Raw genomic sequence first — 16,778 nt, forward strand, 5'->3', positions numbered from 1 at the left:
GCGTGCCTTGCCTGTACACTGGCGAGTGGCGACTGTAGGCTGCTACGCCTACTAGACTAGACGCGACGGGGGTGTTTAGCCGGTGGAGCAGTTGACTCAGAATAAGAAGAAGAAGATGAGAGGACTCATGACTCTTGTTGGCGTCCCGCGCGCTCTCTCTCTCTCTCTCTCTCTCTCTCTTTTTGTCACGGGTGGGGCCTGATCTCAGACGCCTTTGACCTTCAGGCTTCGACCCTTCTGTTTTTTCTTCGTTTATTAATTTACGTGTGTAAGCCTGGTTTCCATCCCAATTTATTTCATCTCTCTTTCTCGCACACCGCACATGGGATAGGCTGAAGCATCCGAGCTCCTACTGTAAACCTTCTCTCTCTCTCTCTCTCTCTCTCTCTCTCTGTGTTATCTTCACTCTCCGCATTCGACTCTCATGCTCTAGCCATCTATCCCTGAGCCCCTGCCCATACGCGAACCCTTCGAGAGACTTTGGCCTCCAACTTCGTATCATATTATGGGTCGAGCTCCTTGTTGTGAGAAAGTCGGCCTTAAGAAGGGTGCATGGACACCAGAGGAGGATCAGAAGTTGGTGAATTACATCAACGAGAACGGCCATGGTAGCTGGCGAGCTCTTCCTAAGAAAGCTGGTAAGTGTTTGTTTAACCTGAGCCTGATCGTGTCACTTCTCTCGAGCTTTGTAACTGACTTTGTAAGGATGGGCTTTCTCAAACAGGCCTTCTCCGTTGCGGAAAGAGCTGTCGATTGAGGTGGACAAACTATCTTCGACCAGATATAAAGCGGGGGGAGTTCTCTGCTAGTGAAGAGCAAACCATTATACAGCTTCATGCTCTGCTGGGTAATCGGTGAGCTCACACAACCCACGGTGATCGTGATCGAGACGAAACTTGAAGGTTTCAACACGTTTGTGGTCTTACTATACTAACATAAATCTGACTGTGTGTCGAGCAGATGGTCAGCTATAGCCTCGCATCTGCCGAAGAGGACAGATAACGAGATCAAGAACTACTGGAACACGCATTTGAAGAAAAGGTTGTCAAAAATGGGGATCGATCCGACGACGCACAAGCCGAAGTCGGATATTCTAAGCAGCAACAGCGCTGTGGTAGGAGTGGAGGGTAACGTGGCCGCCTCTACTTCGGCACTGAGCCACATGGTACAATGGGAGAGCGCTAGGCTGGCGGCAGAAGCGAGGCTGGCCAGGGAGTCCAAGTTAAGGACCGAGGGGTTGTGGCCTAACACGACCACCAACACCACAACCTCTAGAAATTCTTCTCCGCTCGAAGTCGAGGTTGCCCCTCATCATCATCGACATCCAAGTACAGAAGTAGTAGCTGGAGCAGGAGGAGGCGCAGCAGCTGGAGCCAGTCGTACTTGCAGTAGTACCGCGCAATCAGTAATCGAGGCGGGAGAGCCAGCAGGTGGCCTGAAGCTCAGCGCCATCGAGCTTATGAACACCCTACAAAATTGGGAGAAGTCCCTGCAAGGCCAAGCTGGCCTAATGTGGCCTGACTCCTGGAGAAGTAGTAGTGTTGCTGCTGCTGCTGGTGCGAATGTGCCGCCGCAGCCTGCAGCTAGCGCCACTGACAATTCTTCGGACTCTTCTTCCGCTGGCCTCATGACGTCTTGCTGCAGCTCTCCCCCGTACTCTCACTCCACTCAGTACAATTACGCTAGCAGCTGCTGCAACGTCGACAAGCAGCAGCTGGATCAGGCTACTTCTCCCACTTCCACCCTCTGCACCAGCTCTTGGCCGGATTACTACGCTCTCAGCGACAATCATCGCCGTCAGGCATCTCCTTCCAGCCTCGGCCGGCATATTCCGCCTCATGAAGCTGCTGCAGCAGCAGCTCACTGTCCCTCACTGTCGAATGTCTCGTCTATCTGTAGCAACGCTGCAGCTGCTACAAACATAATTGTTTCTCCTAAATTGTCTTGGTCCGACATCTTGCCACCAGCTGCTGCCCCCGTTTCCTGCCTCAAGCCACCCATTATAGACATCCTCAGGCAATCCAAGCACTCACATGCGCACTCTGTAGCAGCAACTCGCCGCTCCGCGGAGGGTACCCATGATCATTATCGCAGTGGGGAGCTGCGAGCTGAATCATCGACGACCCCTCAGCTCAGCTCCGAGAAGCTTGCTGCTGCCAGCCCCACCTCCTTCCAGGACCTCCTCTTAGAGGTCGTGTCTCGTCCCTGGGCGTCGTGCTCGTCGTCGTGTCAGTACAGCGGCCCATCGCTGCTGGACTCTAATTGCCTGAAACAGCAACAGGAGCAGCTGCAGCTGGATAGTCATTCTCATAACAGTGCCACTACTGCCAGTCTCCGACACGAACAATTAATAGGTGACTTTGCGGACATCTCTTCCGACGCTGACATGTCCAGCTGCTGCATCAAGAGCAATGAGGACGAAGATGATCCTATCATGGCAGATCTTTCTAAATCATTCATCGCTTCGACTTCGTCATCCCGCCCTGTGACCTTCAGCAACTTGCTAAATGAGGATTTCCCCGATTATTGGAGCACTATGCTCAAGGATGTCCAAGATGATGATGTAGTTGACGAGGATACTCCCCATAAGATTATTCCGGCAGATCATCCGACAAAGCAGTCGCCTGGAGAAAGTTGATCAGTTTGAAATGAAGAGGTTTTTGGGTGAGAGAGAGCGAGGGATGGAAGAAAGCGCTGTGAAATTTTCGGTCAGACCTTGCGCACATTTGCTTATCTCTCGACAAATTTGGGTGATTAAAAGTCCCGACTTATCTTGATGCTACTCAGCATAGCTCATATATACACAGTTTACACTAATATATCTATCAAGAGTATAAACTGGTTTCTTCAGCCTGGCCTAATCATTCTTTTCCCTAACTTCTTACGGGCAGACATCCCATCCACAGAATCCATTCCAACAGATATGTATTCGCATTGCGAGGGTATGGCCGCCTCCCTTCCCTTGTAAATACAACCATTAATTTCGATGGTACCTAATCGGGAGTTTTAACATCCACATGAAACATTTCACATCCGACGTCCATATTTGTTATTGTCCTTTTGAGGTAAACCTAATGCTCCGTGATTGGCTAGACGAAAATTTCAAAACAACTTTCAAATTTTCATCTTTTTTACACCTGAGGCGATGCGGTGAGGACATGAGGGTCATTTAGAAGTTTAAGCTCGTATCGACATTATGAAAGATCGCAATAAGGTCGTATCGACATTGGGATGACCGCAATAAAGAGCGTTGTACGCCTTTCAGCGACAAGTGCCGTGCAAAATATGATTGCGATAGGTTCTCGAATTTCCAAATTCGCAAACCAATCCTTGATGAATTTCAGGAGTTGAATTTCTTCTTCTTTCAAGTTTTGATTAGCTAATTGCCCGGGTAATGTTTATTCTTCAAAGACACAATCCCAATTCCCCACTATCTTTACTACTTTACTATTAGACCTACGCCCTACAGGTTGGGAGGTGTCGAAATATCAAGGAGCTCTCTAACTTGGCTCCCGAACCAAACCAAAAAGGGTACTCCCTAAGTGCTCATGATTGTGCATGATTGGGAGCCAACGATGCACATGGTCTCTTTCCTCGGCCCCCCCTCTCTCTCTCTCTCTCTCTCTCTTTTCGACACTCCCCATTTGTAGGTATAGCAGCAATTGGCATTTGAGTCATCGTTCTCTCTCCTTGTCATCATTTCCTTCTCTCTCTCTCTCTCTCTCACACACACACACACACTCTCTCACATGCACAAGTGTGTGGGGACTTTTTGTCATTGATCCTCCCTCTCTCGCACTCTCCATGATCATTTGAAGGAGTCGAGTTGTGGGGCTCGCATTAGTAACGAACAACATTCTAGCTTCGCCCTTGGGAGCCCAATTGTGGGGCGAGCCTTACATTGTAATTTTATAACTACTTCCGCTTTGATTATTGGCAGCTACCTCATCCTTGTCATGATATGTTGATGATGAACAACAATATGAAGGGCACCTTGCCGATGGAGTAACAATACAAGGCGAGTTAGAAGAGATCAGGGGTTATATAGGTGATATTGATGAATATATCCAGAAATATTGGTAGCCATGTGTTGGATCTTTGGATGATTAAGAAGAGAAGTTGAAAGACCTTAATAGTGCAGGTCATATAGAGAATAGAGTATGTGAGTTAATTGCTCACAAGAAACGAGAGCTTGGTTGCACTTGAGAACATTGCTCTTGATGTGCAACTTACTTCTTTGAAAGTTTATCTTAATAGATTTTCAGCAATGTTAAAGCAAATGAATCACCAAGCAAACTCATCTTCTAGCACTGAGAACATTGCCCTTGTTGATATGCAGCTTGCTTCTTTGAAAGTTTATCATAATAGGTTTTTGGCAATGTTAACCCATGCTTCTGTGCCATGGTTTGCATGGTAATGTAATCCCTACAAGGCTTCTTAAATGAGTTTTTTTATGGAAATCTCCATTTTGAAACACATTGTCTATTTCTTGTGAATTATAAAACTATTTTTAAACCATTTTAATAGTCCCTCTTTCTCTCTCTCTCTCTTTTGATAACTATACAATTTACTAAAGTTCTTTTGTAACTTAGATTAGATTAGATACATAGAATGGTTGAAGCTTAGACATATTAGGATGCTTTGTATAGTTTGGTTTTGCAACAAGGGTACATATGCCTCTCTCTTTCTCTCTCTCATGTGGGTTGCTTATGTGTGGCTCTCTTTTGTGTCTCACTCTCTCTCTCATTCTTCTTCACACACACACACACACATACACACACACACACTCTCTCTCTCTGTCTCTCTCTCATTCTTCTTCTTCTTCTTCTTCTTCTTCTTCTCTCTCTCTCTCTCTCTCTCTCTCTCTCTCTCTCTCTCTCTCTCATTCTTCTTCTTCTTCTCTCTCTCTCTCTCTCTCTCTCTCTCTCTCTTTCTCTCTCTCTTAGTTGGTTGGTTAGTTAGTGGGTTGGTTGTTTGGATAGTTAGGTTAGCATGTTCTATCTTCTTTATTGTGAGTTAGTAAGTTATTATAAGTCATCTCAAAATATAGTCCTATGGGATTGGCAGTAATAAGTATTTCGAGACTCAGAACACCTTCCCGTGTAGGACATATTCTTTTCTCTCAAGAATGTGAAGATGCAGATGAATGAATATCCATTAGCAAGGCCTTTAGGCAATGCTTGGCTAGCCTTTAGTGAGTGCCATGTGTGCACATGGCACTCATGCATAGCCATACATGCAATGCATTTAGGGTTTGCGATTGTGAATGTGACTATGGCTTATGTCTTGAATAGCTTTGAGATTTATTTGTTATGTGACTCTTATATTCTCTTTAAAGTTTGGTGTAGTCACATAGAACAAAGCGAAGCCATGGGAGATATTCTCGATGTAGTGCTTTTGACTCCATTGAATGTAGTGGATTCAGTAGAATTAAACAAAATGGCGATGACATCATCTCTTCGATACTTACCAGCTTGGAGTCGTTCGCATGGGTATGGAAGATAATTACTTTAATTGTGCTTGCATCAAAGTGCTATATATATATTTTGGAGATAATCACTTATATATTTCATTTGCAGCCAATGTATAGGCTCTAATAGAATGAACGTGCGAAAAATGAAAGAGGTGGCAAGGGGACAAGGAATGCATGTTGCTAAATGTACAAGAACTACAAAGATTCGGAGAAATGCGAGGACTACTTTAAGTTCTTCAGACTTTAAAAATCTTGAGCCAAGATGAATGAATTGATGGAAATGCAGACAGGTTTATGCGCACATGTTGATCATGCACTTGCCACATACTCAACGGAGTTACACGAACATGCGAAAGGTTTGTATGGTGTTGTGTGTGAGACAAAGCACACCTACTGTGTTCTTCAGCAAGTGTCAACTAAATTGGGTGGTGAAGTAAGGGCACTTTCAACAGTTATTTTTTAGACAAGCAGGTTAATGAATCTACTGGGATGAATAATATGTGGGCATCATTTTGGGGACTTGGAGATGACCACGAGCTTGTGATTTTCTAGAGGGGTTGTCGGTTGCTGTTCTTGCAATAATTGAGTCGTCAGATGAACAATTGCAACACTGAGGAAGAAGAATTGCTTAGGGTGGAACTTATAAGTTTGGATTGTCTTGCATATTTGAAAGTGCTTGGGATATCAGTTTTTTGTGATAATATATGCTTCTTTTTTGTGAAGCCTACATGGAACGTGCTAAGATGTGCAATGCTTTTGATATAACAAAGCATATTTAAGTAAAATGTATTGAGTATGTATAACGTAATGTCTCTTTCTCGAGGTTACACATGGAGTAGTTTTGGTAATCCAGTGATGATTGGTATATTTACATTTGATATTTTATATTTGATATTCGAATATACGCAATACATTTAATTTTGAAATCAAACCATGCCTTTGACAAAATGTGTTGATAACTGTTTCTATGGTTGCATGCTTACTTTGTGTTGGAACAGATCAATTGTGCATGTGTTTATAACTAAATTCTCTATCTCACCAAAAAGGCACACGCACACGCACACACACACACACACACACACACTCTCTCTCTCTCTCTCTCTCTCTCTCTCTCTCTCTCTCTCTCTCTCTCTCATGGGTAAGCTCAACATCGTTATAGTTAAATACATTGATTGGGCTATAGGCATTGACTCAAACACATTGACTTGGTATTGTGTGTCTAGATATTTAATATTTAATGTGCATGTACGTATACGTTGAGCCATGCCTTCGATGGAATGTGTTGATAACATATTCTATGGCCATTCAATCAATATGGGATGTTCACATTAAGTAATTGGCAGGGACTATGTGTTGCGTGTTCATAAGGGTGTGCTTACCTCCACAAGGTATGAATGATGGCATATTGCTAGGCTCAAGGCTCGGAAAGGGACTTTAGATCATGGCAGACCCATGCATAGGGATTTTGAAAACCTACCTTTTCATCAAGAGATTCCAAGTGGTCATCATGAACTAGGCCAACGACAGTTTGGTATAGACCTGGCTAATGCTTTGCCATCATCGGTTGGTTGCAATGCCTGACATCATATGGATGTAGAGAATCATGTAATCGGTGAGTCACGTGTCAATAATGTTTTGACGTTTAACTCCCAAAGAGGGATTTCAAGTCATGATAGAACCATTAGGGGATGTTGCCGAAGGATGCATAATGTTCGGAGTATGCCTTTTCACATTGAGATTGCAAGTGGTGATAATGATTAATGACAGTTTGGTGTGGATTTGATGAATGCTTTGCCATTGGTGGGTGGTTGCAATGGCCTTAATCGTGCGATTATCGAGTCGTCACATATTAATAATGTTTCGATGTCTAACTACTAAAATGAAAAAAATCATAATGGAGTGGTTTATGAGAGTGTGTCTCACCATGTTGAAATTATAAATGGGAAGAATGAGCCAGTTGAACATCATGTTGATATAGATTTGGCTATGATGCATACTGATTGTGCTCTTACACCTTTAGAGTGCATGGCTCTGTTTATCACCGTGTAGGTTCATTGCTTCTTGATGTGCAATGTCAAGAAATGCCAAGATTTGCATAAATCTATGTTTATGATATTGAGCATGAGTTGTTTAATCGATTGGGAGCTATGCATGATTTATTACCAAATTTGCTTGAGGAGCTTTAGTGTATGATGCATTGACACAACATATATGCATAGGCTTTTAGGTCTATATGGGTACGCAACTGCAAAATAATCTCGTGCAAGAACTAAGAATGAGTATTTTTGGTGTTCAAAGAATCAACAAACAATACTCTGCTCCTACAACAAAATTGAGGTTGCAACTATCATGCGAGCAAGGTGATGAGAATACTCTTGATCATCTGGATATTTATATTTACACTCAGGGTGGTCGATGTGTTGCTATTTCAAACTTATATAGAGCATATATGCCAATGCTATATGTCCTCCTTTTTCCTATGGAAGATGATGGTTGGCATGTAAAGATTCCTAATGTCAATGTTCTTGTTAACATATATGAATTGTCCAATACAAATTGTGTTACCCAAATGCAATTTTATGCATTTCGTCTTCAGGTGCATGAAGATACTGAGGTGTGCATGTTGCATAGTGGTCGACTATTGCAACAGTTTATTGTTGATGCTTTTGTAGTATAGAGCAGTGCATGTTAACTTGGTGTCACCAGAATCAGTCATTAGTGTTGCGATCGGAGGCCTACAAAGGCTTGGCAACATTCATGGCCCTTGCAAAGGATTGAACCCCAAGAGTCCCTACATGGAAAAGGGTAGTTGTACTAAAGACTACCCATGAAAATTAGTAGGCATTACAATGGTTGATAGTTTTGGCTATCCCATCTATCGAAGACGAGATGATGGAAACTCTGTGATCATAAATTGATGCCAAGAGACATATTCCACGGTGGATTCCGTGAGGTTTTGCGATGGATTTTGTAAAATTATATTTATTTTTCGGGGCTCGTACACAAGGTGGAATCCTTGTGCGAAAAGTCGATGGGGACACCTGTCCTTTTCGGGTGTCATGTTAATTTAATGTGCAAGTGGGTGATTCCATAGCGAGTGATTTCACAAAATACATATTTAAATTAATGGATGTTTATGAGTTTAAAGTGCATACTCGTATTAAATTAAGGTTAGGACAGAGTTCCAACCTATTTATTTATTTTGTAGCTGAAGACTGTCATTAGGGCCAAAAATGCTTCAAAAATGGCACTTGTAAGAAAGTGATTAAGTTGCTAATTAGTTGAGGTTTAGGAAGAATAAAACCTCTAAATTTGGTTGTCCAGATGTGATTAATGAGAGAATATTTGGTTCATTGAAGAGGTCGGCCATTAATTGCCCTCATCTTTTAATCCAGGTCAGGGGTCACCTTTTCGGCCATTTTTGTCTTGGAACTCGAGAGATTTTGTATTTTCGAGATTTTTGTACGAAATTCATATTTGTTTGCTCCCTCATTTTCTTTCTACACACTATTATCTTTTGCCATTCTTTTTGTTGCACTTGCTTCCTATCACTATGAGATACTTGCTCGGTTCATTTGCTAAAATGTCTAGCAATACCTCTTCAAATAACACAGGCGCAAGCATACGTAAATACAAGCTAACTGTTCAGCTAGATCCGATTTACACATCTTGGAGAAGTATACATCATCGAGTATTGATAGATGAGATCGAAGCCAACAGGTTGCGAACACAAGGAATGAAGCATATAGATTTGTGGGTGGACGGAAATATTTATTCCAGAGATCCTTCTACAGGTAAACCACCTCCTTTTTTCAATGTCCATGACTATATAAGATATGTTGGAGAAGGTTACAATGGGATGCTTGGCTACTGTATGAGGTTATACTCTGCATCTTACACATATATAGCTCAAATGCACGAAATGAAAAAAGCACTAGAAACTACACAAACAAATATTTTAGAGTTGACAAGTCAGATTGATGTTTTGAAAAATATTAACAAGTCATTGCAGGATAAGCTAACACGCTTGAGAGAAACTCCAGTAGGATTTAGAGAGAGGAAGAGACCATTAAAAAATATAACCAACTTGTGTGAGAGAGCAAAGAAAATGAGACTAAATCTTACAAATAAATATATCTCTAACATATTAGGCATCAATATCCGAGAGAATGAGGAAAAAATCAAACTTTTGAAGGAAACCATGAATAAGAAAGATATTTTGAGGATTCTTAAGTCACCCGAAAATGTGGATTTGAGAGGTCCAACTCTCAAAGAGTTAGTGAAGGACTTAAAAGGCATGGTGAAAGCAAATGAAATTGTAGAGACATGTGATACTATGGGTATAAGTCGAAAAGGTTATCATGCTATCTCTGGATTATGGTTTAAAAATCTTAAATGCAATAGGGTAACTATATTTGGATTGCCCCGAGCCCTTGCAGTTTCGACTGCAAGAATTGCCATGAATCGCAAGATTCCACATGTTTTTGGAGATTACATTCACATCGAAAGGTCTATGTCCTATGAAAAACAAAAAAAAGGGTAAATTTTGATTACAATGCATTTAACAATATATGGGTTGACCTAAAAAAGGTGTAAATTGCAATGGTTCACATGTATAAAATCATAGTAGAAGAAAGTTATGGTGTTCTAAAGTTTGCCTTGAAGTTGGATGAAGCACAGATTCAAAAGGGACAGAAGATGGAAAGAATTAGCATTTGCCTCATGAACATGGCATTGAACCATAGCAATGGTGAGGGCCAAGCTCCATTGCATAAGATCCAATCCGAGATGGAGATTTGGTGGATTGGTGCAGCCCAGGTACCAATTGAAAATCATCAAACGTTGAAATGGTTGTTCAACCATATAGGTATTCCAAATATCATTAAGTCTCAAAGTGAAGGCGAAATATTGGTAGTTGATGGGGTTGGTAATTTTAATGTGGAATGGCATATGAGTGCTGATTTAAAAACTATCAAATGTATGCTTGGAATATGTAATGGTGCAAATGCAAAATATCCTTACATTTATTGCATGGAAAGTATTGGATCCAAAGATTGGAGTAGTTTGCGACCAGTAAGAAGAGCCCCAAATAGAGACTCTATAGATTTGGGTAAATTTAGAAACATAGAAGACATCTGGGATCCCATTCTTTCAATCTCTCTTAAGAATGTTCATATTTGTACTTTTCATGCAAAGATTAGAATAATCGATAAGCTTCTCAGGTTGCATCTTGACTACGCATATTCCATTAAGCTGTTATCTTTATCAGATGAGTGTATTGATAAATGCGAGGCATTACTATCAAAAATGGGATTTCATGGAGGCCAAGTTCACTTGAGAAAGGATCCAATACTTTCAGGAAAAACAAGAGATATCTTGGCCGATGTCTCTATGGGAGGCTCAAAAGCTAGACGATTCTTAGAAAACCATTCAAGAAAGCAGGTGAATGCGGCTTGGGAGTATTGGAGAGAGCTATGTGAGATCACAACAAATGTTGCAAGCACGCCAAGGCTTGCGTTTCTTAGAATGGAGGTTTGGATACACCTTGATGTTTTTCTGAAACTCCTCAGGCAACATAAGACAACATATACATATGCGGAAGAGTTCAAAAGATCAATCACAAATCTTGTTCAGGCGATAAAAGAGGCATGGGGAGAAAAAGATATCATTTTTTATCTGGTAAAGTAACAATTATTTAATATGGGTTTATTTTGACAGGTTTTTCAATTGGTATAAAATTAGTATTACTTTGTATTGCAGCATATTCTTCATATTCATGGGCCTTACTTTGTGGAGGAGCATGGCCCCTTAGCAACTTATAGTAACCAAGGCATGGAAAAATCCCACTATCAAGTACGCACAAGTTATTTTCAAAGCACAAGGCATGGGGGAGGAGTTACAAAAAGCAATGCTTTGGAGGAGCTATTCAATTGGTTTTTTCGACGACAACTTCAAAGAATGCAGATAAAAGACGACAATGACACATGAGCAGTCGCACTTTTATATATAAGAAAGAATATATACAAAGATAGCTTTCCAAAACTCTCATATTCTCTTCCTCCCCTGGAATCTTTTCTCTATAATGTAGAAATTTTCTTCTCTTGTAGCCAGCTATAGATTTTACATCAGTTCGGTTTGCAGCCAAGGCGTAGGATGTGAACGCCAAAAAGTATCGTGCTCTAGAAGCAGAGTAACCTGGACCATAGCCAAAAATCCTAATTGCTGCAGTCTTTTCCAAAAACATTACTTTGTGGGCATTATATTGTAATCCTGAGAAACCTAGAAGCCTTGTAAGAGCTTTAATACAAAGTATGGGCCATGTTGCATCCTCTGAGAAACTACTATGAAGTACTAAAAAGGAATCAGGGTCAATCCTAGCCAAGTAGTGGCCGAGTGCAATGTCTTTCAATGTACTACCACCAGCTCTTGATCCTTTGCCACGTCCCAAGAAGTCATCTGAATCAGCAATCTCCAACTGCAAATAAAACCCATACTGAATGAGCGTGAAACTCAAACCCACCAATGTGTAAAAGCAAATTCAAAATTATCTTATCACTTGGTTTTCATCGTACTCCAATTTAACTGGATTCCATAAATTTATTGATGATTATGTCTCATTGGTGTTAATCAATTCTTTAATGTATTTAGACCCCTCTCTTCCAAAATTGGAAATCCCAAGTTGGCTTTGCATGCGATCGAACTCCTCATCAATAATACTCAACTCTTTCTTAGCTTCTTTTGTCTTTTCAAAACAAAGAGAGAGGGCCTCACCATCATCAATAAACTTATCGTCTACGGTTTCTTGATCAAGTTTGAGTATCTCTTCCTTTGATTCATTCTCTGTGTCAACTATCCCATTTGCAGCATCAGAAGCCTCTGCAATAATGGCTGGACAATAATCTTCCTAAGATTGAAAAGTTCTTGAATATCTGACAGTAAAATGTACTCCTTCTCCTTGAAAGGTATAGATGGTAGAGAAGGAACAGTATGGTGAGAACTCTCATCAGTTGCAAGGTTTGCATCTCCTTGGCTCTCCTCAATGATGGTCTCAGCTTTGAAGTGAGCAACATCCAACTTCTCAGCAATAGAAGCCTCAAAATTTGCATCTACAACCTCCTCTGTTTCCTTTTCATCTACCAGATCATCTAACATACAAAAGCTAGCAGACTTTGCTCCTTCCAACTGTTGCTCATTAGCTTTTAGAGGATATTTGACAAGGGTGAAAACAATAAAAGTAGCAGACTTTGACATAATCTTGCAGTTCTTGGAATGAGTGGAGCACAATATGTCTCTTGCATAAAATCTGTCCAGAGAGTGGGCACCACACCTCTTAGTAAACACTGACTTTTCATTTCCTATTGACCCAATGGGAACATGGACACATTCTTTTGTACCAACTTCAATAGAAGGACCTGCTAGATTTTCAAACTCCAAAAAGTCCTCCAAAAAATATTTTTTACAATATTTCAAAACACTGTCAAGGTCCCAATCAAGATTAAAGACATTCTTAACAACTCCATAGAAAGAGAGATCCATGCCATTCTGAAGGATAAAGTCAAGAAGCCTCTTTGATGGAGTGGCATCAATAGCTCTGATACTCCAAGACCTCTCATTGCCGACTTTCACTTCCCTAGAGATGTGCTTGGTATTCTGACACTGGTGGCAGAGCATGGGGAAGAAACAGAATGCACAGGCTCATCGCATGTTGAAGTGTCAAGATTGTGGGAGAGAAGGAAGGAGTCTCACTTGTAGCTTTCTCACTTACACAATGGGGGAATACACACAAAGGTGGAGGTTGAAAACAGTTTTCCTCTTCTTAGTTGTGTAAGCCAAAAGAACTCTAGTACAGAGAAATAGAAGAACCCTATATATGGGTCTCAAACCAAACTCAACTAACTAAGGTGGCATACTAAAACTGAGCCACGAACTAGAGTAGATAAGGATAGTTGTCATCTAGCTATTATTCATGGGCGGTGTACCAACCGCATCTGCAGCTAACAAGTCGGTGACATAAATGCACAACGGTCACCCTGGCATATCACGAGTGGAGCTCGATATCTCAACACTCCCCCTCGAGCTCAATCCCAATTCCTGCACACCAAGTAGGTCTCTGAACTTGCACAGCTTCTCTGCGCCCAATGCCTTCGTGAATATGTCAGCTACTTGATCCTCTATGCTGACATAAACTAGATCAATAAGACCTAGTAAAACCCTCTCCCGCACATAGTGATAATGCACCTCAATGTGCTTTGTTCTAGCATGATAGACTGGGTAATTTGCCAAGTGTATATTACTCATGTTGTCACAATAAATGACAAGTAGCCCATCTGTAGGCTGATGCATATCATAAAGTAGCTTATGCAACCAAGCTACCTCACATGCAGCCATTGTTGTACCCCTATACACTCAGCCTCTGTGCTCGACAAGGCAACCGTAGGCTGTTTCTTGCTGCTCCAAGTGACTGCAACACTCCCAAAAGAGAACACATATCCACTGGTAGATCGTCTATCAGAAATACTACCAACCCAATCAGCATCAGTGTATCCATGCAACTGTATCTGAACCCCAGTCTCATAAAATAGTCCATACTGCAATGTGGACTTCACATACCTGAGTATGCATCTAGCTGCATCCTAATGCGGTTTCCTTGGAGCCTGCATAAACTGACTTACCAATCCAACAACATAGCTCAAATCTGGCCTGGTAATAGTCATATAAATCAAACTTCCTACTATGCATCTGTACATAGTACGGTCTTCTAGAAGCTCACATGCATCTGCGCTCAGCTTCACATTCTGCTCCAAAGGAACTGAAATAGGCTTACAGCCTGTCATCCCATATTTGGACAGCATGTCCAATCCATACTGCCTCTGCAAGAGCCATATCCCACTTGGTGATCTAATCACCTCAATACCCAAGAAATAACGCAGCTCTCCCAAATCCTTCATCTCAAACTTTTGCTTCAATAGCATTTTCACATGAAGGATATCTTCATCACTATCACCTGTCATAATCAAATCATCAACATAAATGACAAGTAGCATAATATCTTTCTCTATTTTTCTCACATAAAGTGAGAAATCTGCCTTGGAAATTTGAAAGCCAATAGTGACAAGATACTGTCCTATCTTGTCAGACCATGCTCTAGGTGCTTGCTTCAAGCCATACAAGGCTTTTTTCAACCTGCAACAAACTCAGGATGAATAGCATGCACATAACCTGGTGGCTGCTCCATATAGACCTCTTCTTGGAAATCACCATGCAAGAAGGCATTCTTTACATCCATCTGATATAAAGACCATCCCTTTGATGTAGCCATAGCAATGACTGCTCTTACGGTTGCCATCCTTGCAATCGGACTGAATGTTTCTTCATAATCAATGCCATATGTTTGTGCATACCCCTTGACTACTAGTCTTGCCTTGTATATGTTCATAGAACCATTTGCATTGTGCTTCACCTTATAAATCCACTTACAACTAATTGCATTCTTATCTTTAGGCAAAGGTACCAATTCCCATGTAGCATTTGCTTCCAAGGCATCCATTTCTTCATCCATGGCTTTCTCCCATTTTTCTTTTCCCATGGCTTGCTCAAAAGAAGTGGGTTATGGTTCCTGTATCACTTAGACCATATAGGCATAGTGAATGGCTGTAAATCCATCATATTTCAACCTATCCACAGGATACCTAGCTTTGGTTGCGCAAAGTAGGTTCACTCCCAGGTGCTCTCAAAACATCCCTGGTCTTCCTTACTCCAGGTGTAACAATAGAAGGAATACCCAACTCATAATCAATGCTCTGTTCTAAGCCACTGGATTCACCATCCACATAAGAGTGACCTGCATTCACATCAAACATGGGCTGATCTACCTTCTCTTTTCCTTTTCGTGAAACCTGCATACCACCATCTGCATTGTTTTGAGGAGATTCTCCTGATCTCAATCTGCCTGTCCATGGCGAAGAATGTGAACCACTAGAGGACACTCCAGGTCCACTAATATTTTGTGACTGCTGCTGTGAATTCTGTGCAGCATTACCATTTTGTGCATCTACATCATCAATCACATTTGCTGGTTTATACTAGCTACTCATCTCATCAAAAACAACATCTCTGCTCACTGTAAACTTAGAGTAGAAGGGTTATAACATCTATACCCTTTCTGTTGTGCAGAGAGTAACCAATAAAGATGCACTTCTCAGCTTTTGGATCCAACTTGGATCTCAACTCATCTGGCACATGAACATAGGCAATGCAACCAAAAATTTTCAAATGAGAAATATTTGGTTTCCTACCAGTATACCTCTCCTCTAGAGTCATCCCATGTATTGCTGTAGTGGGAGTCCTGTTCATTATGTAGACTGCTGTCGTAATTGTTCTCTCGCATCGTATCAGTTCCCGTCCTCGATTCAGAGCGAGTGTGCTTTTGCCTCTTTTTCGATTTTCTCATTTCGATGGTCTTCCCTTGGTGGCCCGATATGGAGCGAGGGCGTCCTTCGGTGGTCTTCCCAATATCCATCTCACGTCATATCGGGATTTTCTATCTCGTTGTCCTCGTCTTCGATACGGCATGAATGTGACCATCCGTCTTGTTCGTTTGTTCCTTCTCATGCCGTATCGTTGCCTGCTGCGTTCTTGTCAGATTTTCAAGAAAATTCCTATATCATTTTTGTCTTTCTAGCTCTTCTATTTTCTCCTCTGTATGGCAAGGACAAAACAAACTGCAAGAAAAGTTTAAATGGATAGAAAGGATAGTGGGGGTAGAAGGAAGTTACAATTTGATGAATTTGAGGAGGAACCCTCTTCAAATATTGCTGAGGCTATGCCATCAGAGGCCCCAGAGCATTTTGCCACAGAGATCCCCCCTACACCAGGTGTTGGCCTAGCATCTTCCATGGAGTTAAAGCATTTCAGTGCAGAGAATGTTTATTCTCCTAAAGTTGAAGAAGCAAAGGGTGAGACTTTCCCTGTGAAGGATTCATCCCCTCCAATTGCACCTGAGCCTACTTCTGCTGAATCCAGTGAGCCTCCCAAGCCACAAAAGAAAAAGAGGAAGTCCCGATTCTTCTACATGTAAAGGTGTTTCAGTGAGATTAGAAAAGCCCAGAGAGCTACAGAGCACGTGATTCGAAAGGCTGCTTTCATAAGAGTTGTTAAAGAGATCTCTGACAGATTGTCTAGAGTGGCAACTGTCTCTGGTCTAAATAAGAAGTGACAACTCTTAGCAATTCTTGCTCTATAAGAGGCTGCAGAAGATTTTGTTATTGATTTCATGAACGATGCTTACATTGCTGCTGCGCATGCT

The 16,778-nt window shown here is 41.5% G+C and overlaps 1 protein-coding gene across 1 annotated transcript; it reads left to right on the plus strand.

The window, feature by feature from the left end:
- Positions 1-252: 252 nt before the first annotated feature.
- Positions 253-3,078, plus strand: LOC148015645 (uncharacterized). Its single transcript, XM_087664952.1, has 3 exons — positions 253-638; positions 725-854; positions 961-3,078. Exons 1-3 carry the CDS (start codon positions 506-508, stop codon positions 2,636-2,638), a joined length of 1,941 nt encoding a protein of 646 aa, XP_087521078.1. The 5' UTR covers positions 253-505; the 3' UTR covers positions 2,639-3,078.
- Positions 3,079-16,778: the final 13,700 nt, after the last annotated feature.

Source organism: Lygodium microphyllum, chromosome 24, assembly GCF_053477565.2.
Source record: "Lygodium microphyllum isolate KBCC chromosome 24, Lygodium_microphyllum_v1.1.10, whole genome shotgun sequence".
Classification (NCBI taxonomy): Eukaryota; Viridiplantae; Streptophyta; class Polypodiopsida; order Schizaeales; family Lygodiaceae; genus Lygodium; species Lygodium microphyllum.